General features: G+C 47.5%; 1 protein-coding gene across 1 annotated transcript in view; it reads left to right on the top strand.

The window, feature by feature from the left end:
* Positions 1–23,449, top strand: part of GPC3 (glypican 3) — a 140,862-nt gene extending 117,413 nt beyond the window's left edge. Inside the window, exon 8 of the mRNA XM_038123010.1 lies at positions 22,279–23,449. Coding sequence (XP_037978938.1) covers positions 22,279–22,454 — 176 coding nt within the window. The 3' untranslated portion in view covers positions 22,455–23,449. The remainder of the gene's footprint in view (positions 1–22,278) is intronic.
* The last annotated feature ends 314 nt before the right edge of the window (positions 23,450–23,763 follow it).

The raw sequence follows: 23,763 nt of genomic DNA on the forward strand, positions 1-23,763 counted from the left end.
TGCCACTGGTCCTGCCAGCTAACTGCAAACATCTGCTGAGCACTGGCCTCACCAAGATGTCCCCTCAGAAGGTCTTGAAAATAAGGAGATAAAAAAAAGAGCAGAAGAGGGTGGAAAAAAAGTCAGTTTAAAATGCAGACTAGTTTTGATTTATCGCCTGTTGTATAAAATGTAACCTTTGTTTCCTATTTATAATGAGCCTGTAGTAACTGGACAGTCAACCTAAACTTTAATGATTTAAACATACTTGTAAACTGTCAAGTCAGAAGTTTGTGAGTGACTATAAACATATGTTGGTGAGCCCTATATGCTAATAAATTCATTATTATGTTGCCCCAGTGGGAAACACAGAGATGGCAGGCTTTTTTTCATGATAGGTCTTTTATTGTTTGTCACATCTGCAACACATTAAGGGTTTTGAAGGCAGATGATGTTTACAATAAGGGGGAGGACTGAAAACCTCCCAGCTCAGAGAAGAGTGCATCCTGTTTGTCAATGGAGTACCCATGGAGCCGGCACCCTGGCCATGCAGCCCTAAAAATAGAGCTCTGTACACACACACACATGTATTTATGCCACTCCAATGGCAAAGCATGTCTGCAAATGAATTATAGTATTTCCCCCCAAATTATGAGTCAATGCAAATGTCTTCCAGGCTGTGTGATGCAGACATGTGCTCTCAGCCTGCTGGGATCAGCCGTCCTGCACCAACCAGGCACCCAAAGGAAAAAGAGCCTGGGGTTGTTGGTGCTTTGCTGATGCTCCAGCCAGCCAGCCACTAATCAGCTCATCTGGCTCACTCCAGATGCCACTTGGAACCAAAGAGGTTGTTTCCAGGGAGCCTAAAATTAAAGTATGGATGCTGCACAGGCTCCTGTGCCAGGTGTGGGCTTTATTAAATGCTGGGGGAGAGGAGGTGCAGGCGTTTCGGGGGCTTTGCAAAGGTGCTTTGGTCCAGCTCAGCTGTGCCCCTGGGCTTTTCTGGGAGGAAAATAACTGTTTTAGTAGCTGAATCACCTAGAGAACATTCTGAACAATCCAGCAACTTGGGGGAAGGGGTTGGGAGTTGGAGGGGAAGATTTACTCTTCCAAAATATCTCTGTTAGGCAGCAGCAAAAGTTGTCTTGGGAACAGATGGATTTGGCAGAATTAAGTAGAAATAGTTTGTCCTGGGAAGGGAAGTTGGCCTCATCCCATGAGATATGTAAGGATAGATGTGTGCAATAAAAATACATAAAGATGGCTCTGGAAGTTTGTGTGTGTAAAACAGCTCCCCTGCCTGGCTGCTCCTGCTGCAATAACCTGCAGTGAGTTTTGCTCTCAGCTGTCCCTTGGCTATTTCTAAGCCCCCAAGGAAGCCCCAAGTTTTCCTGTACCCTGCCCATTTGCTGCCAGACCCTTTGTGGGTTTCCAGCAATTCGTGCCATACCTAGGTGCTTTTTGAAGAATCAGCACAGTCTCCCCCTCGACCTACCCAGATCCGTAACTCTTTAGTGACTTCTAGTTTGCTTTGCCACTGATTTATCCTCTCGGCAGGGTTTTTTCTGAGTGCTCTCGTCATCAAATTGCAGGCTGGAACACTGCCTCTGAGCTGACCAAGTGGGGTGTTTTCCCAGGTGGAAAGGCTGTTTGTTGGTAGCCCCTTTTTCCCTGTTACAAAGGTGTAGTTGCTTCCAAGTGGGAATTTGGGATGCACATCACAGGGCAGGGGAGGCCTCTGGGTGTGTGTGGTGGCCGTGCCCTGTGTGGGCACAGAGTGGGACCCCTGTGTTTTCTGTCCTGCACCATGTTTTTGGAAAGCTGCTCTGAAACCCTGTGAGTTGCAGCTTTCATCCTGTTCTGCTTTCAAACAGCTCCCAGTGCCCAGAATAGCATTCCATGTCTTAGAGGTCTCAGTGCTGAGATATTCCTTCAGCTCAGCCTTTGGTCACCTTCCTCCCCTCCCCCTGTCCTCTCCTGAATTTATTTCAGGAGGGTGCTCCATCAATCCAAGCTCCCTCCCTCAGGCTGCTCATTTTGGGGGTCTAACATGTACTGGGGTGTTTCCCTGTCCTCTCCTGGGTTTATTTCAGGAGGGTTCCATCAATCCAAGCTCCCTCCCTCAGGCTGCTCATTTTGGGGGTCTGACATGTACCAGGGGGGTTTCCCTGTCCAGGTGGTGGCTGTGAATGGCAGAGGGGGAGGCCAGACAAGGTCACTTTGGGTGCTGCCCTCCAGGTTTCTGCTGCTCGTTTCTGTGGGAAAAGTTCCTTAGAAATGAGCATTTGTGCTGGAAAAGGGGATGTTCCCAACCTGGGAGAGTCTGCCCAGCCTCACTCCATGTGTGTGCTGGGAGACAGATGAACACCAGTTAAAATATTTACAAGATCATGCATTCCCATCCTTTATGGGAATAAAGAGCAGTGATCCCTGCTCTGCCAGTGCCTCCAGGGTGCCCCTATCCCAGCACCTGTGTCTGCTGCTGCTGCTCTGCTCCATTTACTGCAGGGTCTCGGGCTGTTCATCCCTCTGCTGAGACAGGCATTCTCAAATACCCAAATGACTTCTAAAATGCTCCTTGCACAGGTGGGAGATATCCCCATCTGTGTGGGTTTTGCTGACAGTGCAGAGCCACGTGGCTGTTGTCCCATCCTGATGAACAGCCTGCAGCCTTGGAGGGTCCTGCTGACAATTATCATGTGTGCAGTACCAATATTTACTGTGTGTGCTCAGCAGGGCTGGCCTGTCCTTGGCTCAGGCCCTGAGTGAGATGGCTTGGATTGACACAGCATCCTTCCCATGGGAATTTCTATCTGCTAAAAGCTTTAGGGCTTCTAACTGCCATTTTAGTAGCAGAAAATTACTTTTTTCTTTCAAGTTTTTTTTTTTCTCCAAAGAGAGTGAATGCTTGACTGAAGCAAGGATAGCAGAAACATGCTGTTTTACAAGACATTCATCCTGTCCCAGGGTGAAAAAATGACAAGCCCAAATGTCAGCTAGATTATCCTGATGGAAGGGCTGGAATTGTACAGACTAAAACAGTGCAATAGTCTGATTATTGCTGTTCTATTTCAAATGTTTGTGTTTATTGAGCTTTTCTTTTAATGAAGGTCTGGTTGAAAGTCAAGAATTCATCATCATTGTCTAAATAAAACCTAAAAGATGGAGAGGGAGTCACATGTAGCAGTTGACTGACCCTCTAATTGAGTGGCAAGTTCATTAATTTACTTCTGACGTCAGCAAAAAATGATTTTTTTTTTTTATTGACAGACTGAGAAAATTATTGGTGGTGTTTGGAGAAGGACTTGTTCGTAGCATCCTTCAGCTGGCTGTGCTGCTGTGACTCTTGCAGGCCTCACACTGTACACTGTGTGTACATTTGGAAGGGTTCTTGTGACCTCTGTGCTCTGAGTCCCTCCAAAGAAACACTAATTCCATAACTGAAGAAGTAGAAAGTCATCTGTCAGAATTTGTGCTTTGAGAAAAGCTACATATATGCAAAAACCATCTATGGTACCAGCAAGTAAATCCACTGGGCATATTAATCCCATGGTTCTATCTTTTTTGTTTGTTTCAGTTTCTCTTCATTTTTAAAATATTTTTTAACTTTTTCAGTGTTGTGCTTACAGATCCAAGTCCATCTGAGCAATTTGTATCTGGTATTTTTCGGACTTCCTCTGCCTTGGTCCATTCTGACCCAAAGCAAAGAATGATGACCATTTTTTAAAGAGCTGAATCTGAGGAGGGGATATTCATAAATCGCATGATGCATCCCATTCCCAGTGGGAGCTGGTCTAAATCCCTCTTTTGGAAGATCTGGCTGGTCTGTGGGCTCTGTGTGGGGTGACTGGGTGAGGCTGAAGGGCTGGAAACTCACTGCAGGCCAGATGAGATGGTGCCTCTGCTATAACTTGTAAAAATGTGCCAAGGTCTTTGGGAGTCTGGGACTGCTCATCACTCCCAGATGTTTATAATGCCAGTCTGCTGGCAAAAGGCTCACCCTCTAGTTAGGCTGCAAGTTTGAATAACAGTCTGTACTCTGCCAGGGTGTCTAAGGAGATGCTTTTCAACAGTGTAATTAGGGAGCTAATGTTTCTTTAAATTGTTACTGAGTGCAGCATCTTACATGACTGAACACCTCAAAACAATTTCAAGTATGCAAAAATGTGCCCAGTTGCAATAGTGATGGCCATGTTTATCCTTAAAGGATGATGAATCTGTTTTTTGTGGCTGAAAAGACATGAATTCAGATGAAGTTGGGAAACACAATTCCTAACTTGGATACAGCCTTGCTTTTTGATTTGGTGGGTTTTGTTGGTTTGTTCTTTTCTTTTCTTTTCTCTTTTCTTTTCTTTTCTCTTTTCTTTTCTTTTCTTTTCTTTTCTTTTCTTTTCTTTTCTTTTCTTTTCTTTTCTTTTCTTTTCTTTTCTTTTCTTTTCTTTTCGCTGTTTTTCTTTGTGGAGAGGCAAGAAGTTTAACTGGTTTTCTTTTTAAGGGACATCAATAAAGGTATATTTCAGACAGAAGCAGATCAGGTGCTACTTGCTAAAGGCTCAACAAGATAACCTTACACTGATAGTCAGGGCACTGTATCTGCACATTTTGTTGTACAAAGAGAGGTTTGTCTGCGAGCCTGATAACAATATAACATGTTGATTGACTTTTCACATAGGAGAGGGTGTCCCTTTCATGAGTGGCTTGGCTTTTGCTAATGCCTTACTGCAGGTAAGCTGATAAGAGAGATTATGGGATGTAATAAATGAGGCAGTTGGGCACAGCTCTGCTGAGTATTGTGGGAGAGGGCTCTGGCCCTGGAGTGTGTCCCAGCTGTCCTGGCTGATGTGTGTGCCCAGCACTTGTGTCAGTGTGCCAGCACTCAGCTGTCACACATCACAGGGTGTCCTGTGGGCACAGGGCTGGGCCATCCCTGTCCTGCCCCTGCCTGCTGCAGCTCCTGTTCCCAGAAAATGTGCTCAAGGCCAGCTTGGATGGGGGTCTGAGCAGCCTGCTCCAGGGGAAGGTCCCTGTTTATGGAAACTGTGCTGGAACTAGATCATCTTTAAGGTCCCTTTCAATGACAAAAGAAGACAAGTTCGCAGAACCAAGGTCCATCAAGGACCATAAAACACCTCTGCCCAAAAAGTGTCTTGGGGAAATACAGCTCTGTCAGTGAATGTTGGGCCAGGTGGCCCTGTCTGATTGAAGGTGCATAGGAGGAGGCCCTGGTCTCCCAGCTGTGGCTGCTGCTCTGCTGTCCATCCTCTTGCCCTGAGGATGTGCAGGAGAACAGATGATGTGTCAGGTGGGTCATGGAAACCCTCACTGGAAACGTGTTGGGTGCAACTTTCAGAGCACTTTTTGAACCCTATATGGAAGAAGATGGGGAATGCTCAAATTCTCCAGGCTGCCTTAAAAAGCCTGACCACTTGGTTCCCCTCTTCAAATTTGAGCAAATATGTTTGTTTTTGTGCAGGTGGTTATTGTGGCAATGACCTGGCAGTGCGAGTTGCAGCACTGCATCATGGCAGCAGCCAGGAGCTCTGGGGAGCTGGTGTTTGCTTAGATGTGGTCGAGTGAGAGTCTGCATGGCAGCATCTCCCTGCCTGGATCCAACAGGCCCCTACATGCTGCAGACAGCAGCACTGCATTTTGAAAATTAGTTTTTCCATAAATGTAAATGTATGTGTCTATGAAACAATCAAGCCTGATTAAATGAAGCTCTGAGTTAAATATCTGGAAGATGTTGGGATCTGGATGTAAATCTGGATGGAGGAAGAGGCATTACTTGAGATGAGGTTTTCAAAATTAAATCAATGGACAGCCCATGCTGGACTTGTGCAGAGACCTGACCAAAGAGCCTGGTGCTGGTTGCTGTTGGTCCCCAGAAGAAAGAAACACTGACCTGCCCAGAAAGCAGCCTCTTTTTTAGTCCTTGCCAAAAAGGTATTGGAAAAGGGAAGAAGGATGCTTCTCCAGAGAAACCTCCTAGGATCCTGGTGTTTTAATCCTCATTTCTTTCTCTCTTCTCACCCCTCGCTTTGCAAGTGAAAATAGTATGAATTTGGGTCTGGCATGCAAATCACTCATCAGTGGGTGCATTACCAGGACAGGATCAATTACTGAGTCAACACTGCTCCGTGTGCTCCAGGAGCAGGGGATCCATCATCTGTCAGGCAGGAGCTCTCCTCGGCTGTTGTGCATTAGCCCTGAGCTGTGCACACACATCTGCTGGGGCTGACACCAGCAGTAACATGAACTGAACCAGGTGTGCTTGCCTGAGCACAGGCTCCCCTGATTCCCAGGTGTATCTGCAGCAGATCCTGACCCCTCGTGCTGGGATGGATGAGCTGTGAGCTGGAGGAGGGGTGTCCTCCTTCCCACGGTGCCTGCCACCTCCTGTGCTCTGCCTTCCCCTGCATTCCTGCCCTGGGGCTCTCACAGCTCCAAGGAGGGCCCAGATGGGTTTCTTCCCCGGGAACAAATTTCAGGCAACCAAGTGGTGTTGGAGTCTGCTGGCTTTGCCAGCTTTTCTGGGGCATCTTTCCTGGGGCAAAAGTGCCTTGGCTTCAAAATTTAATCTCCCCTCATGTTGCTTTTAGGGCAAGCCAGAAACTTTCTGATGGGAGACTTTGTGTTGCAAACTGCCTCTGCTGGAACTGGGAGGCAGTGAAGCATGCTGGAGCTTTGGATGGGATTTCCTTGTTTTGGAATGAACTGAAACATCTTTCTCTGCTCTTGCAACAGGGAAGGGAAGCAGCAGCAGCCTGAAGCACAAGGTAATGCTGTCTGCTTTCCCTCCACAGCAGCTTCTTGTCTAAAAGTCTGCTTGAAATTACATTTTTAATTATACCACAGGGGAAAAAAAACCCCAAAACCAAATGAATTGATTGGACTTTGTTGGAATGGTATGTCAGCTTGCCTTTTAAAATTTTTTTAAATTTAAACAACAAAAAATTTGGACACGTTTTGCTTTTGTTCTGCTTTGGAGCAGTAGCACATTCCCCCTCATTTATGGGAATGGAAATCTGGCATGTTGACCAGCTTCTGTTGTTTCAGAAAGTGTCTTCAATGGTATTTGGGGCTCTCAGTGACATCTTGTTGTCTGTTCCTGCTTTTCATTTACTCTTTGCTTCCCGTGGGACCTGGGACGATGCTCTGCCCTTCCCTCCTGCAGGAGGCTGGGCCTGTGCTGAGCACAGAGCTCGAATGCAAACCCAGCAGCACCTTCCCTCTTCCACACCTCCCTTCCTGGAGGGCCCTTCCTGTGTATCCCTTCTCCAGGCAGCTGGAGCTGGGGCCTTGGGGCTGACTCACTCTTTGCTGGGTGCAGAGGGACCCTGTGCACCACTGAGTGCCCACGGTGCTGCTGCATCCCTTGGTGGTTCTGTGATGTGTAGGGATGGATGTTTTGCAGTTTCAGGTACTGCTGGCTGCTGAGCATCAAGTTTGGCAGCTGGACAGATTGCCAGGGCATCTGTCACCGCCTCAGTCCAGTGCAGGAGTCCCAGCAGGATTTCTAAAATGTAAATTACCACTGCAATGTGAGACACATCCTTTTGCTTTACTGGTTTTTTCCTCCCTCCTTCCTGTTTGAATTCAGTATCTCGAGTCTGAAAAATTGCTGGACTCTAAGCTATTTTGCTTGTGTCTCATGGATACTGGAGACACTTCCTGCATGGGGAGGCAGACATCTGCTCCAGCCTGTTTTTGGAGTTTTTTGTGTCAGACAGCCTGCAGTTGGCAGGTGGGAGCCAGTGGTTATTATCAGAATCTGAGTAATATCCTCTGTCTCCTTGATATCTCTCTGCCGGCTGCTCTGCAGCTTTGGTATGTTTGCTTGTCCTCTTCTGGTTCTCTGTAGATCATTCCAGTAAAAAGTAAATAAAAAAAAGGTTGTGTGCTCCCCAAAGTCATCACAGAACACAGCCTGCAGTATCTCTTCTCTTGTCCACATAAATCACTGCTAAAGCATGTGCAGAGAATGTGAAAGAATGCATTTATACCCAAAACGCTCCCCTCTCCCCTTCCCTGTGGAAGCAAACTTCCCCTCTTGTGCTCCAGTGCCTGTTCTCAGGGAGCATCTGATGCACCATCACCTTCTGTGTCCCTTCCTCACCCTGTAGCTTTATTTGGGTGTGGGCTTTGGTGACATTCAGCTTTGCCCTGGACAGTTGGAGTCTGGCAGCTCTTGGGGGGATGGAGGTCCTGCCTCTGCCCTCTCCAGGCATCTCCTTGCTGCTTTGGACTTGCCCTTCCCACTCCTCATTTACCCCAGAATCACCAGGGATGCTCCCCAGCCACTGCAGTACCAGAGCTGAATGGTTTTTCCTGGGCCTCAGACCAGTCCCCCAGCTCTGCTGACCTTCTTGTTTCCAGTGGATAAATACCAGCTGGTGGGTCACGTTTTGATCGTGGAGGTTCTTGATGTCTTTCCCTCTATTTGACTTCTCTAAATGTTTTTTGTGGCAGCTGAAGGCAGCAGAGGTGGTACAGCACCATGGGCAGAGGGGGTCTGGTGCAGCCTGGGGTTCCCAGCTATAAAGAATTCCACTGACCTTGGCCCTCAGGTGCCTGTGGGCTTCAGCACCAGCTTGAGTCTCTGGTTGATTCTTAAGTGTCTGCTGGGCCAGACACCTAATATTATTAGCAGACACTAAATAGGTCTCTCTTATTTAGTGGCCTTAATTTATTAAATCAGGCAGGAGTGCTCTGGGAAGAGGAGCGCTGGAGAAGGGAGCAGAGCAAGCTGTGAGTTTGTAATTGGCTGGATCAGGCCCCTGGAGATCCATGTGATCTCTGGTGCACTAGAGGCAGTGCTATTGCAGTGACTCATAAACAGATGTGCCCAATTTACATTGCAGCTTAATACCTTTGTTTAAAAAAAATGGCCTTTTAAAAAAGACAAATGTGTTAAAGCAGATGTTTTCAGTAAAACAAATACTTGTGTGATTTACAAACAACTTCCTACCGCCAGAACTCATTAGAAAATGTGGAAAAAAGAAAAATGGTTCTGTGTACCCAAAAAAATCCCAAAATAAGGACATAGCAAGGCAGTATTGCTACACACTGAACAAAAATGACTGCTGTGCTTGTGTTGGGAAGCAAGAGGTTAGAGCCTGATTCTGGTTGCTAATAACTAAGGTTCACCCTGACCAGTTGCATACATTAAGGAGCAGAAACCTGTCTGTAAAAATACTTAACCAGCTTCTGTTGTGTAGGATACAGGGTAACTGGGACCACTACATGAGATTGACTGGAGGCTCCTAAATCCCCTCCATCCCATTGAAACCTGCACTGGGGGACTGGATGGCTGCAGGATGGCACTAACCCTAAAGCAGAGCAAACAGATACAGCCACTAGAGCCAGCCCTGCTCTGAGGAATCCCCCTCTGGGCATCTCCCCACAGCAGGATGGGATGCACAGGGGGACACTGCCTCTGCCTCTGCTTCACCTGCAGCTCAGGTATGCCTGTTCACCGTCTCCTCCCAGTTTTGGGAAGGTAAAGGCAGGCATGCACTGAGAAACTCCTGTTGTTCCAGGTCTCTCTGAATTTGCCTCCTGCCCTGCAAGCCCAGCTCTCCTGTTACAGTTTGACACCCCATGTGGCCTTAATGGGTTTCCCAGGCTGCAGCTCCAGCACAGCCACCACTCTTTGTTAGCTGCAGGGGCTGGCAATCCCCCTTTGCCTTCCAGCTTCCTGCATCACAGGTATCATGTTTTTTTAATGCACTTGTCACCTATTTTATCCAGGCATTTGTTGCAAAAGAAACAGGGACAGCAGATGTTTGTGGGTTGGCAGGCTGCTCCTCTAAATCCATTGTGAGTGCCCTGGGTAAATGGCTGGTCCAGCTTCCAAGAGGACACAAAGTCATCCAGGCAGATGGAAAGGTTGGGAGGCATCCAGCAAACCTGAATGGAGCAGAACGGGGGAATCAGGAGCAGAGAGGGTTTTGTTTCTCTCCTAGAGCACTGCAGGAGAGTGACCAAGGCCGTGTCACGTTGTGTGGATTGGTTCCAGTGGAGGATACCAGCTCAGCAAACGCTCCAGTGAGGGTGCTTTCTGCAGCATCCTGGAGCACCCCTGCATGTTGGGGTGCCAGTCCTGTGAGTCTGCTTCCCATGGGACTGCTGGGGATGCCTCCTGCAGCTGGAGAAGCTGGGAGGATGGGGCTGGAGGATGTCTCATCCAGGAATGGGTCACACAGCAGCCAGGGGCACACAAGGAAGCAAGCAGGAGGATGTGAGGAGCTCGTTACTTCTTGTGGGTGTCTCACCAGGGGCATCCAGTTTGCTGTTAGGAAAAATGACTGCTAATGTCAGAGACTCTTGAGGAGAAGCAGGCACTGAATGGATGCCCTGAAGGGCGGCTGTGGGATGGGACTGCCCCTCTTCCTCCCAGCTCCCTGGTGTGTCAGCTTTCCCTGCCTTGCCATGAAGAGTGATTCAGAGCCAAACCTGCAATGGCTGCCATCTCAGGGGGACTTGCTGGGACGTGTCCAGAGGAATTAGAAGTATCCTGGGGGGAGGATTCTGCTGCTCCAGGGTGGCTCAGGGCACTCAGAGGTGCTTTTCTCAGCTCTCCTGTCAGTGTTCCTGAAACCTCGCCACAACCCAGCTCAGTTTTAGCCATTAGTGGATGGAGGCTTATGCTTGGCTCTCAGGGACCAGAAGGTTTCAGTGCTTAATTAATTTCTTCAAAGTGGAGGGTGTAATTAACGCCTGTGGTGTGCTTTGAGACCCTTGAGTCTCTTGGGCAGTGTGAAATCTGGTTTGGTCTATGAAAATCATCACTGGCCAGCACCACACGCCAGGCACGGCCATCTCAGCGTGGCCACTCATCCTGTCACAGGGTTTGGGGGTCTCTTGGTCTCTGCTGGTGCTGTCTTGTGGAGGGCCATGGGCAGATGTAGCCCAAAACATCTTGTTTCCCCTCCCTGCTGACAGTCCCCAGCCAGTGCAAATTGTCCTGTGGGTGTGGAGACAAATGGAAAGAAAAAGTCCCCTAATTCCTTAGAAAGGGGGCATCTCTGTCTCCTTCCCTGCTGTGCCCACACAGACCTCTGTGATTTGTTCCTGAACTCCCTTTGTTTTTCAGCAATTTCTTCAAACAAAGAGGGAAAATTGTCACTAGTTGCTTTGTGCTGGCTTTAGAGTAAACCACCTTTCAAAGTCTAGGGTTAAAAATTGATATATTTTGGCAGCTTAGGAGAACTAGGCAAATTTCCTCTTTTTTTTTTTTTTTTTTTCCTTACCATCTGCATTGTTTTTGTGGGTGTTAAACATGAACATAAAGGAGAATGCAACAGATTGTAGGTACGTTGAGCTCCAGCACAATCAACTGCCATTATTTCAAGAAGATGCTTTTAACCAAGTCTTTAAAATTCCCTCCTCATTTATCAGTTTTCAGGTGTATAAGTGCACAGAATTGCTCCCTGTCCCTCCCCCTCGTGACACCATCTGGGTGATCCACAGACATTTTACACCACCAAGCATTAACAGAAATAAATTAACACTTTAAAAGCGTAAATGTTGTATTTCATAGGAGTCAGGCAGGATATTTGGAAGGGAAAGAAACGTAAATGGAATGAAATTCTTAAGCAAGATTATTGATATGACAGGACTAAAGAGCTTGGGATTCTGTGAAAAGTGCCTCTTTTCATCCCTCTAATAAGTCCATTACTTGCACTCGGGAATATTTTAAGGTCCTTTTCATGCTGACTCTGGAGTTGAGCATGCTTTGCATTTCAAGCTTTGTCTATGAATCAGTAGAAGCCAAAGTTATTTCTGCTTTAAAATAACAGGAGCAGGGAACAGCTAATCTCTTTTCATTCTGAGTCCTTACATTATTTTACTGGACAGAGTTTGTGTTGGCTACAAAACAGGGCATTCACAAAATCTATGAGAAGGAATTTAGTCTAAGAATGAAGCCTAGATTGCAGTATGCATAAAGACTCCTTTTCCTAAGGCCATTAAGAAATTCCAAATCTGAGCTATTTTGAACAGTGACATTAAATTAGCCTTGCTAATTCCAGTAATTCAAGCCGATAGCTGAGTTTACAAATCTACTAGATGAGGCCTTCCCATAATTACAATCTCAATGTGCTTTTCAGCTAAGGTGAGTTGGCACAAAAAAAAAAAAAAAAAAAGATAAATAAATAAAAGGGGGGAAAATGCTCTTTCTGTTCTGGCTTTTGAGATGAATATCTCTAAAGAACAGTTAAGCAGCTGTATTGCACCAATAAGACGTCTCCTGTCCTGGACTGGTAAGTTCATTTTGCCTCTAATGTGCAAGTGAAATGCAGGGGAGAGACTGGATTTTCCCCTGCTTTGTTTTTTCTGTTGTCTCTTTACAAAGGAGAATTCATGCTGCTGGTGCTTGTAGTTCAGTTTTTAGTTGTTTATTTACGGATGGTAATTCTTCCTGGGAAAAGAAAGAGTGTGACTGGTTACCCTCTTTTGTGGGCAGAAAAAAATACCCCAACCTTTGGTGGATAAATCCAGGTTACAGCAGGTGGAACAATGATACAAAGGTGCAACCCTTATTATTCCTCTGTACAAAGATGTTGATTTGCAGCTCCCCACACAGTTAAACATTCCCAGTGTGATGGAAAGGTTTTGAGAATGAGTTTTCAAAGCCATAAGGCAGAAAAACATGAAACAAATAAAATTGAGTGCATTACTTAAAAGGGTGTTAATTTTATTAGAGCCAAGCTGAGGTAATATAAGGGCGAACCTAAGTATTCACATCAGCACTTAACTCAGGCTGCAATGTTCATAAAATGTCCTTTTGATCAAGCTGTGAGTGTTTTGATCCTTATTCTGTGAGCATCATTCAAAGTGACCTAACTGTAGCTCCAAACAGGCATCTGCAGCTGCAGAAGTCCTTGAGCAATAACAGGTCAGGAACTTGAATGTGTGCTCTGCTGGGAATGCTAATATTGCAATCCCTTCTTGTTGTTGTTGTTCCAAATAAGAAGGAAAGGACAAAAACTCTCACGAAATAAAAATTCCCAAAAGAAAATTGTCTTACTAGCATCAACTGTGGATACTTGAGTCAAAAATATTGAACAAAATGATGATTTTAACCTATCAGAATAATAATGGCATGGCTGCTCAATAATTTTATATCATCCCCACAAGGGTGTTTGACCTTTCTCTTCTTGGTAGTGTTGTCACCAGTGGCACATGGGTGATTTTTAGAAGACCACCCTGATTTAAGAGGATGTTTTTCTGCTGGGCACCCACAGGATTTGGGTGCAAGTCCTGCAGCTCACAAACCACGGCAGCACATTGCACAACCACGTGGAGCCTGTTTGGAGCAGGGATGGACGCTTGCAGAAGCCTGGCAGTCATCCCACGTTGGCCACAGGCTCAGGTATATGCAGCAGATTGTGCCCCAGAATACTGCTTGTGGCAAAGTCAGGTAGAAGCAGCTCTGCTGGTTTTAGGGGCTGGAGGGAGCTGCTTTTGCTCCCCAAGGCTGGGATGATGGCTGGGAAAGAGTGAGGTGGGGTGGGGGGCACAAGCAAGACTCTTTTTTTCTGAGGCAGTGAAGAGATGGGGGAGGCAGAAATGCAATTCTTGATTTCCAGGAAACTCTTATCTCTAATCTCTGTAATCCATTTTAGAGAGGATTTTGTGATTTTTGAAGGGATTTACAAACTGGATTACATAGCCTTTTTATTTTGATTTTCCACTGTGATTGTGACATTCCTGAGAGAGAGCCATGATTGCTTCAGATAGGACGGAGCAGGAGGCATTTGTGGGCTTGGGCCTTGGAGCCCTATTGAGTTGTCACCTACTTGTTTCACTGCTTGTTGGGTCAGTGGAGGTGTCCCCAGAACAATTTGGATTCTCCCACATGAGCAGCGTGTCCTTGTCCCTGGCACCTTCTTGTGGCTGTGCCTGCTGACCCAGGGAGATGCCAGGCAGAAGCCCAGGCCAATCCCTCCATCCCTTGCTCCCTCCTCCTGCAGTGGGAGCAGTCCAGGTGGTCTCCTTGAGCTCCAGCATGTCCCAGGCAAAACAGAGAGGCCCTTGGCCCCCAGGAAAGTGTAAGTGTGATGGCAGAGGTCCAGCACAGCCCAAGCACTGCAGCCACAGTGTCCTGGTGCTCAGCAGGGATGACACTGGGATTCCCACTGGAACTGCCACCACCATTCACATACAGCTTTTAGCACCATCATTCCACGAGAGCTTTGGGGTCAGGGTTTGTTCTTGGCCTGGGAGGGAGGCAGGGAGCAGAAATCAGCCAGGGTTTGTGTCAGATGTTACAGGCACCCAGTGAGCAAGCTGGGTCTTTCTTCACTGCCATGCAGTGCAAAGCCAGGTCCTGGTGTCAGGCTATAGAGGCTGTTCCTGGGGCTGCTTCCAGTGCAGGGAAGATGTCCTGAAGCTGTTAAAACATTCCAGCCCATGAACCCAAACCTTCTTCTATATAAAGTGGAAAAGTTGGGTACAGTGATGTTTCCCAGTACCTTCTGCATTACCCCATTTTTACAGGCTGAAGTCACTTTAATGTTGTTTTAATGCAGGTCCAGGATTTTTTTTATTTGTTTATTTATGCAAGTTAACACAATGAGAAAAGCCAGGTGATGTTGTTGCCACTTGGCTCCCTTCCCTTGGCAGCTCTGTCACCTCAGCTCCTGCTCTATGCAAACATTCTCCTGGCATGGACAGGGGGAGCTGGCTGTCCCTCCATGCTGGTGACCCTGGGCAGTGTCAGAGCACAAAACTCAGGAAGTTTCTCCAGGAGCAGAGGCAGGCTGAGCAGAGGAGCATGGAGCATCACCATGCCTGAGCCCACCTGCCAGCTCTACTGTGGGCTGAGCTGGTATGTCCACGCACAGCCCAAAGTATTGGATTTTGACCTGAAATCTCACTCGAGATATTTCCCTTGGCATCGTGAGTTGTAGCCTGGTGGATGTCCAGGGATTTTTCACTGAGCGTAGACATTGCACAAAGTCCTTGTCCCTTCTGATTGAAGAGGCACATTCCTGGTTGCCTGCCTGAAGCAGGAATGCCACAAACCCGTGATGTCTGTGGCCTGGGCACTTTCAGGGCTGGTTTCCACACACAGTGAGTCACAAAGGAAGGTGTCAGATGTTCCTGGGTGCCACAACACCACCATGAGCTTTCCAATCAAGCATTGAGAAATATCCTTCTGCCTTGAGGGCTGCTTTTAGTGGCTGACATCTGGAAGGCAGCGACCATTGCATTCTCCTTAGGACTGCATTTTGTCAGGTTCTGCTAATACCTGAATGTCCTGAGCTTAGAGTGTTGAAGGCTTAGAGTGTTGAAGGTTGTAGCAAGAAAGAGCTTCCTCTCCTGGTCATATCCAGGAGCTTGTGGGGAAGAAAACATGAAGGAAGAAATTTCAGTTAGATGGGAGTATGTTGTTTTTAGTCATTAGAGGGAATATGGAGCATTTAATTTTGCTCTGCTATCATTGGGAACCTTACTTCCCAAAATCAAGAATGTATGGAGATGTCTCAGGTGACAGCAGAGTGATCAGGAGGGATCTCTTTGTGACTTAGCTCTTGAAGGTATCCAAACAGGAAGAAATGACATCTGGGTGGGCTGAGATACTGCGGAATCTGCAGGATCATTGCTTGACCCAGTCCTGTATTGCTGCCACTTAAATAATTTCACTTATACTCATCTGTTTACAGCTATTCCTCTTTTTTTTCTTGACTCCTGTCTTTGTAGATGTTTTTGGCTGTACATGTTTAGCTCCCTATTTTTCAGTGCTTTTCTTCTAAGCTCTTTTGGGTAGCAACTCTTGTTCTGGACTGTACATCTGGATATCAGACCAGGGTAATGCTGGAAAAGCAAAGTACAAGGGCTCCAGCACTTCCAATTAATAATGCTAATGAGATTTGTTAATTTTTAATAGATTACATGAGTGCATTTTGCTAAACACGTTTTTGTGGCTCCGCTCTGCGAGTGCAGTTCAGAAACTCTTTCACGCTCTGCCAAGGGGAAAATGAGAATGCAATTGCAGATGCCAGATTCTCTTCAGGGTAGATCTAGAACAAACCAAGGAGCTAAGAATGTAACGAGTACATTTTCAAAGTAAACATAGGCTCAGGTCATAAATGATGGCCCTTCCTTGCCACCAGCCTCTGGCCAAGGTGGGGGGAAGGAGCAGTTGCTGGAATTGGGGTCATGGTGCAGCCCCTCTGCCTGTACACTGTGTTGGGTTTTGAGAGTGTTTTGTCCCTTCAAAACACCCCATCAAAAGCTTGTGGACGTGTGTGGAGAGACTTTTCTGGTACTACTGGAAGCTGGGGAGCCAGGGTGGGCATACTGACTGCCTTACAGAGCTCATTGCCTCAGGTACCCTGAACAGCACCTGATCACACCCCTGGCTGGGACTGAGATGGACCTTCCTCACATCTGGGTCCCCCCAAATCAATTTACTGCTGCCTTCCAGAGAGCATCGATCCTAGGGGAACTCCCTCCCCATCGGTCCTGGGTTTGTGGTGGTACCTGTGGTACCTGTGGTCTCTGGGTTGATGGTGAACACGTGCTGCAGGCCATGGGCCATCGGTGGCACACCAGCAGCCGAGAGGTGGCAAACAGGCAAGCGGGGGAAAAGTCTTGGTTTGCAAATCAGCAATCCCAAACCTGATTCCTTTGGGTTTCTGCCCAGGAAGTTGGTTTTACCCCTTGCTGCTGAGCCATGCCAGACTCTCTTGGCCGTGTTGCCGATGGCAGCATGGTGATGTTGAGCTGGATTTTTTCTTCTTTTTTTTTTTTTTTCCAAATCCATATTGCCAAGAGCCGCACCTCCTAAATTGCTGTGGAGGAGGTGGAAAAGCAGAGGCACAAGACCATGCACATGCTGCACATCCATCTCAGTGGTCTGTGCCAACACAAGCACCACGGCCAGCCCTGGCTCAGCGCTTTAATTACACACCGGCGCGACCGCACCTACGGCTGGGCTGTTGCAGCTCGTTGTGCAAGAAGACAACTGGCAAACCTGTTGGTGCTCCAGGATTTTAATGGTAATAAGCCAGAGGGCAAAACCTCCCTGATGAGATGAAACCACGCTTGGCTAGGTGTTTGGAAGAGTTTAAGGTGTTTTGGAGAAGCAGAATGTTGGGAATCTCGGCTGTATCCGTGCAGTTGTGGCTGTTTGTGCCATGTAACCCATTGGATGTTTCAGGTGTTGTCTTTGGGGAGGCAGAGGTGTGCTTTTACAAACAGCATGAGCTATTTGCATGAGAAAACCCAGATAACTGCAGGCTGAGGCAAGCAGAGCCTTTGGTGTTCCAGGAAGTGTTTGGGATGAAATTGGACTGTTCTTCTACATTTCAGGTGCAAACACCTGTGAGAGTGAAATGGTTGGTACTGTAGAGAAAGAGAGATTTGGGAGCCAAGGTGAGGTAGACTGGTCTGTGGAATCACAGGCTCTTATGCTTCACCTTGTAATGAGTCAACAGTTTGGGCTTGACTCAAACATCTCTCCCTTTAAGAAATCCTATCCTGTCTCGGAGACAGCCAGTCTGCTGCATCTATTGGCATCTTATTCCCCACTCTGAAGATGCTTGCTGCTTAAAAAAATTACACAAAGCAACACACTCTGGAGATTGTCATTTTCAGTGGCAATGGTAGCATATGCTTCCCTAGGAAAAAACAGTCCTGAAAGAAAGATGCAGGCAGATGCTGGCAGATGCCGCAGCTGGCCAAGCTGCCCTACCTGTTTGTGACATTTCTACTTGATGTGTTTTGCATTCACTGGAAACTTCATCCATTCCCTTCACACTGCAGCGTTTCCATCACGTGTAAACCAGGGCCATCACCACAGCAGCCCTGTTGGCTGACCATGCTGTGTTAGGCTTCGTGGTTTCACCTGTGTCGGGATCCCCTCACACCCGTCACGGCTGCACGAGGCACTGGCAGAGCTATCGAGTGACAGGGGGAGGCAGTTTTCATGCCTGGCCATCCATTATGGCTTTGTTACTATATTGGGTCCATGGCTGGAACCATCTGCTGGGGCAGGCTTGGCAGGCAGGCAGCCCAGATGCCTGGCTGGGAGATGACATTCCCTGGCTCTGGGCTCTGGGCAGCAGCCGAGCCGGCCTGCGGCAGCAGGGCTCTTGGAGGTCATTTGCCAGACATTTGCTAGCAGTTCTTTGCTCAAGGCCATGTTGTCCATTTTTGGGGTGAAAAGGGGTGTTTTGGTAGGCAGTGTTGGATTTGGCAGGGCAAAGCCTGTGTGCCAGTACTCTTCCTCCCAGCTCCTGCTGTGCCAGCTGCCGTGGGACATTTCATCCCAACTCAAACCCAACTTACTCCCAGTTCAGCCCTTGTTTTGTAGCTGCCTCCAAAGCTGGTGTGGTTCAACAAGAAGGGCTTTCTAATGATTCCTGCCCAATAAGCTTGTGCAGAGTCAGTATGGCAGAGTCAGGAGGCATTTTCCCTAATCCATGGGAAAATGCCTGCGCTTTATTCCGTGGATGCGGGAAGCGCGTGTTGTAGGGCTGGCGCCGGGTTTTGTCCTCCACGCTGCGAGGCCATTGAAGCCGTGGCTGTCCTGGGAGCACAGCGCAGCAGCTTTGTGTTAGAGGGGCTTTGGTTACAAAAGATGCTTCCGGAGGGACCGGCCTGTGTGCGGCTGGAGACCTTTCACCAGCTGCGTGAGGATTCCGGGAAACGGCCCGGCACGCTCGGCTTGCGTGAGGAGGGGCAGAAAAAAAGCACAGCTAATGATTGACTATTATTTTAAAGGGATTATCTAATCTGCAGCCCAGAGGACAAGAGGGACCAAAATGAGTGAAGATTGAATTTGTAATTAGTGCAGATTGTTGGTAATACCCCCTGGACTCTGATTATAAACAGAAACAGATTTTTCTAGTTTCCTGCCCTCCCCCGAAAGGCTTTGCAGGCCAGAGGGCCACTTTGTACTGAGAAGCTGATGCCAGTGAATTGGGTGATCAGAGCTGGAGTGGTGGAGATGTTTAATGCAGAAGGTGGCTGGGTAGAGGGGAGGCAGAGAAGTACCTTCTTTCAGGTTATTTTGCAGCATAAAGGCAAAGTTTTGGGTGGATGTGGCCAAAATGGAGAGTGTGGAGTGTTAGTTTCAGTTACCCCAGCAGCCATTCTGCAGCTCTATCCCTGATGCTGAGGCTCTTTCACTCCTGGAGGCTGTGAGGGGCAGGAGGTGCAGGGATGTGGAGGTGACCAGGTCTAACCAGGGATCCTAACAAAAGCTGGAAATTATAATGGAGCCCTCTCAAGAACTGCCTGGTTAGGAACATTTGCTAATTTGGGTTCCTGGATTTGAAATATGTTTATCATCAATAATATAAGCAGTAAGATCAGAGGCAGTGGGCAGAAACTGATGCACAGGAAGCTCCATCTGAATATGAGGAAGAACTTTTTTACTGTGCAGTGACTGAGTGCTGGAGCAGGTTGCCCAGAAAGGGTGTGGAGTCTCCCTCACTGGAGATAGACTCAGTCCTGTGCATTGTGCTCTGGGGCACATTGTGCATTGGGCTTGAGAGGGAGCTTGGACCAGATCACTCACTGTGATCCCTTCCAACCTTCCCAATTCTGTGATTCTGTGATGTGTATTTTTAATGCTGTTATTGCTGTTATCCTGGGTTGGCTGCCTGACGTCTGTTAGAGGCTCATACCTTTTATTTTCCTTTCCTCTGATGTAGCAAAGGTCATTAGAAGTTAAGTGAAAGGGATTTGCAAGAGTTACAGATCCATGATTAATACAAAATAAAAGATGCTTGGCTAAATCCATCACACCTAAAAATACAGTTGGGCAGAAATAAGGAGTAGGATACAATGGAAGGAACAGTGAAAACAAACGGCACACCCAAGCACTAAACTTCTGAAGCTATTAAGGGGAGGAAAATAGCATTCTAATCTCTGATGACAAGAGGGTTTCTGTTCTCTTTAATTTGGCCAGAAGGGAATAGCGAGAGAATCACCATCCCAATATGGGTGAAATGCCGTGATTTAAAAACTTACCCTTACTCAAGTTGAGGTGAAATCCCAGAATTGGAAAATTTCCCACGCAAAGAATATGTTTGGAACATTCATTTTGGTTCTGGCTGAACATTTCCAACGGGATTCAGCTGCTGCATTGAGACCCGTGCAGGAACTCGAATCTCATAAATTACATCCCAGAACAAGACTGTAAATGGGGCCGTCAAAACCCTTTGTGCTGTTAAGGACCTTGCTGAAACACTCTTTTGTTTCAAATTTCTTTTCTAAAGGGAAGGCAAGAGTAGTTACTCAGTTCCTGGGGAGTTTTTTAGGTTTGCTAGGATGTCCAGTAAGAGAATATTCTGCCCCAAAAGCTCTCATGATCACTGGTCTGGCAGCGTGTGGGTGCCTGACAGTACTGCGACCTCATGGGGCATCTTTTAGGTTTCAGAAGCCTTTATAATGTGTGGAAATACCTTCCAAAACACACTAGGGCAGGTTGTGATCCAGCACTGTGCCAGCTGAGGAGTCTTGTGTCAAACAACCAACTGCGAAATAATCTGCTGTGATTTTATTAACTCCAAAACCCTTCACTTATTTTCCAGAAATGAGCTTGGTAAAATAAGGTGGTGCAGGCAGGCTGTTCCCAAAGTGCCCTGAAGCCTGAGCATGCCTCGTGCCAGAGGGACTTGTTCTTTCTGTGCTTGGAAAGTCTCCCAGCACATCCCTTTCAAGGTGGCACCTTTCTTCCCCTGTTCTTCCCGTGGGTGTGCAGTGCCAGGGGACAGCAGCATATCTGTACTGTTCAGAAGAAAAGCAGGAAAGCTGTGGAAAAGAGGAATTGCAGTATTTGTAGGGATCTACAAGAGAATTCAGTTTACCAGGCGGGTTCTGCTTGCACCTGGCCCTCTCTGTGCATGGATAACTGCTCCCTTTGAACCATTTCTGACCTCCTTTGATGGCCTGGGCTGACTCACTTGTCATGCTCGCATCGTTCTGCTTTTGTTTTGCAATGTTTGGGTATTTTTTGATTAAGAAATACTGCCTGTTTGCCTTGGCAGTGGTGTTCATTGGATTGATGTGGCATTTTTTAGATAGAGTGCTTATTCAGTCTCTTGGATTCTTTCTCAGGGGTGGGGTGGGATGATCCAAACCTTTCCAACATGCTAGTGATCCAGGAGGCTTGTAAAAGTCTTGAGCCAGGGTCTCTTCTGATGGAAACCACCAGTTTCCTCCAACTCCAAAGGCCAGGCTCTGAGGATAAGACAAACAGGCTTACCTGATTCCCATTGGGGTGAGAAACCTGGGCCCCAGAAGGAGATGGCAGCAGCACAAGCAGGGGAGCAAGGGCTCCACTGCCTTGAGAACAAGCGTGAAGTGCACCCACTCAGTCCAGCTGACTGACAGGTTCAAATGCCCCAGGTAGATCTGGCTGATGGCATCTTAAAACACCTTTCACTCTTTCTTCTTGGCCCTGAGATTTGCTGGTGTCTTGCCTTTTCACACTGTCTGTTTGGAATTCTTTATTCTTCCCTGACCCAGCAAGACAAGGGCAGCTGTGAGTTACTGCTCAGCAGGCCCCTTGCAGCCAGTGATGGGTTGCCACAATCTTTCCCCTCTGTTAATGTCATGCTCCTTTGCCAGTACTATCTAAACCTTTATACTGAATGTTTTCTTGGATTGGAACTCACATGTTCTTCATCTCAAAGTCTCCATGTTGCAACACCAACATGCCCAGAGTGCATGATCCATTCACATTCCTTCCTTTGATGGGGTGGACCAGGGATGGGATGTGTTCTCAGTGCTATAAGGAGCACATTTTGCACACTCTTACGTAAGATTGCAGGAATGCAGAGCTCCCCAGGTCCTACAGGAGCCAGGAGGCTTTGGTGAGCAAGGCCTTCTGCTGACTCTGGGTTTGGGGAAGTGTTAGTGCTCGCCAGGATTTCCTCACTCCTGCACGCATCCTTGTTGTGCCCGGGGAGCAGACACAATTTGCATTGCTAAGCACCCCTCCAAAGCTCAGCTGGTTTTCTTTGGGAGTAGCTCTCCAGTAAGGCACATCCCTTACCTCTTTTGTTTTCTTACTGGAGCACCTCACAGTTGGGATTTTTTGGTTTCTCCATTTGGTGTAGGGTACTGAGACTGGTGCGTGCAGGACTGACAAGATGTTTGCTAAGCTCTTCTGGCCCATCAAGCCCTGTGATGCCTTTGGCTGCACCCAGACCCAGCTGCCCTCAGCTGTGGCACGGGCTGCTGCCCCCAGAACCCCAGTTTTAGGGGGGCTGGATGTGCTGTGTGTCAGAATGTTGACAACACCACATGTTACTGACACCTCTCTTCTGCTTTCAGAGCTGGCGTATGACCTGGACATGGATGACATCTCTGCAAATAAGCAGCTTCTGAATCAGCAAAGCAAAGATGGTGCTGCAGTCCCCAGCAGCGACCCTGGGAGTGCAGCCACCCACCCCAGTCCTGCTGCTGGCATTGTCCTGGTCCTCCTGCTGCTGCTGGGCCACCAGCCATGAGCAGTGCTGGTGGCATCACTCCGTGTCTCTCCATGCCTTTTTTTAGTGAGGAAGATATTTGGAACCTCTTCTGAAATATATGCACATTTCCAAAAAACAGGACAAATGCCCTGAGTCCGTTTTTCAAGACTCTTCACAGAAAAAAAACCCCAAATTTAAACAAGTGTTGGTTCATGGCAAACTAGTAAATATCTAACAGTGCTTTTTAAAGATAATGCTGTTAAATATAAGCAGGTTCATATTAAATTGTGTTCCTCACAGTTTTTGAACTCTGAGGTCGCCCTTGCTATTAAGGTGAAGACCATATTTCATTTTGGGTTCAAACATGCATGGGGTACAGAACACCTATGGTTTATGAAATACTCTCAGCAAACATCATACCCCTGATTCCTAGTTGACTTAATACAGATTTTCTCTGTAGTTCAACCGGTTTTTGTACTTACTCCAAATTCAAGTCTCACCCCTGGGAATCTGGTCAGGACATAACAGAGAGCATGTGAAGACAGGGGAGAGAGAAGATCAGACACCTGGCAGGAGGAAAGATGCTGTGGAAGAGAGGCTGTCATGCACTGGGATTGTGGTGAAGATCTGCTCCCCTGGGCACAAAGCCCACCTGCACCAGGGCAAGTTGCAGGCGACTTTGCTGCTCACCCCCCAGCCAGGTCCTGAAGCCCTTCAGTGCAGCTGGCTGATCCCCACCAGCATCCTTGTGGCACATGCAACAACCTGGTTTCATTCTTCGGAAGTGAAGCACCTCCTTTCCCACGGGAAACCTGCAAACACAGCTCCAGCCAAAGGACCGACGGCGGGGATGTACACGCCGTGCTTTGCAGGGTGAACAATGACTGTCCAACGTGTTGTGCCGTGAAAGGGGAAAAGAAAAGGATTTACAGCCTTTTACAGGAGCCTGAGGCAGATGAGACTCTTACTCATGTGTTTCTTTGCATGTTCCTTTACGTAAGCTGTCTCTAAAATAAAGATTGGTTGCTCTCTGAGTGGTGCCCTGGAAGTAGCCTCCCATGTGTGTGAGACAACAGCCTGTGTTGTACTGGAGTGGGCAGCCTGGGAACACCAACTGTGCCCAGCTCAGGGACACCAGGACTTGGCTTGGTCTGATTAAATGAATGGGCTGGGTTTGGTTTGGTTTCTGGCCAAGATGGTTGCATATTTCTGTTTAAGATCTGCCTTTACTAGAGTGTTTATATCTGCAGTATCTTAAGCTGCAGCATGTGCACGTACGTGTGCATACACCCCCTCACACACACGTGCATGCTTCAAATATTTGTGTGCATCAGGCCTCTTTTACAGC

Source organism: Motacilla alba, chromosome 4A, assembly GCF_015832195.1.
Source record: "Motacilla alba alba isolate MOTALB_02 chromosome 4A, Motacilla_alba_V1.0_pri, whole genome shotgun sequence".
In the NCBI taxonomy this organism is placed as follows: Eukaryota; Metazoa; Chordata; class Aves; order Passeriformes; family Motacillidae; genus Motacilla; species Motacilla alba.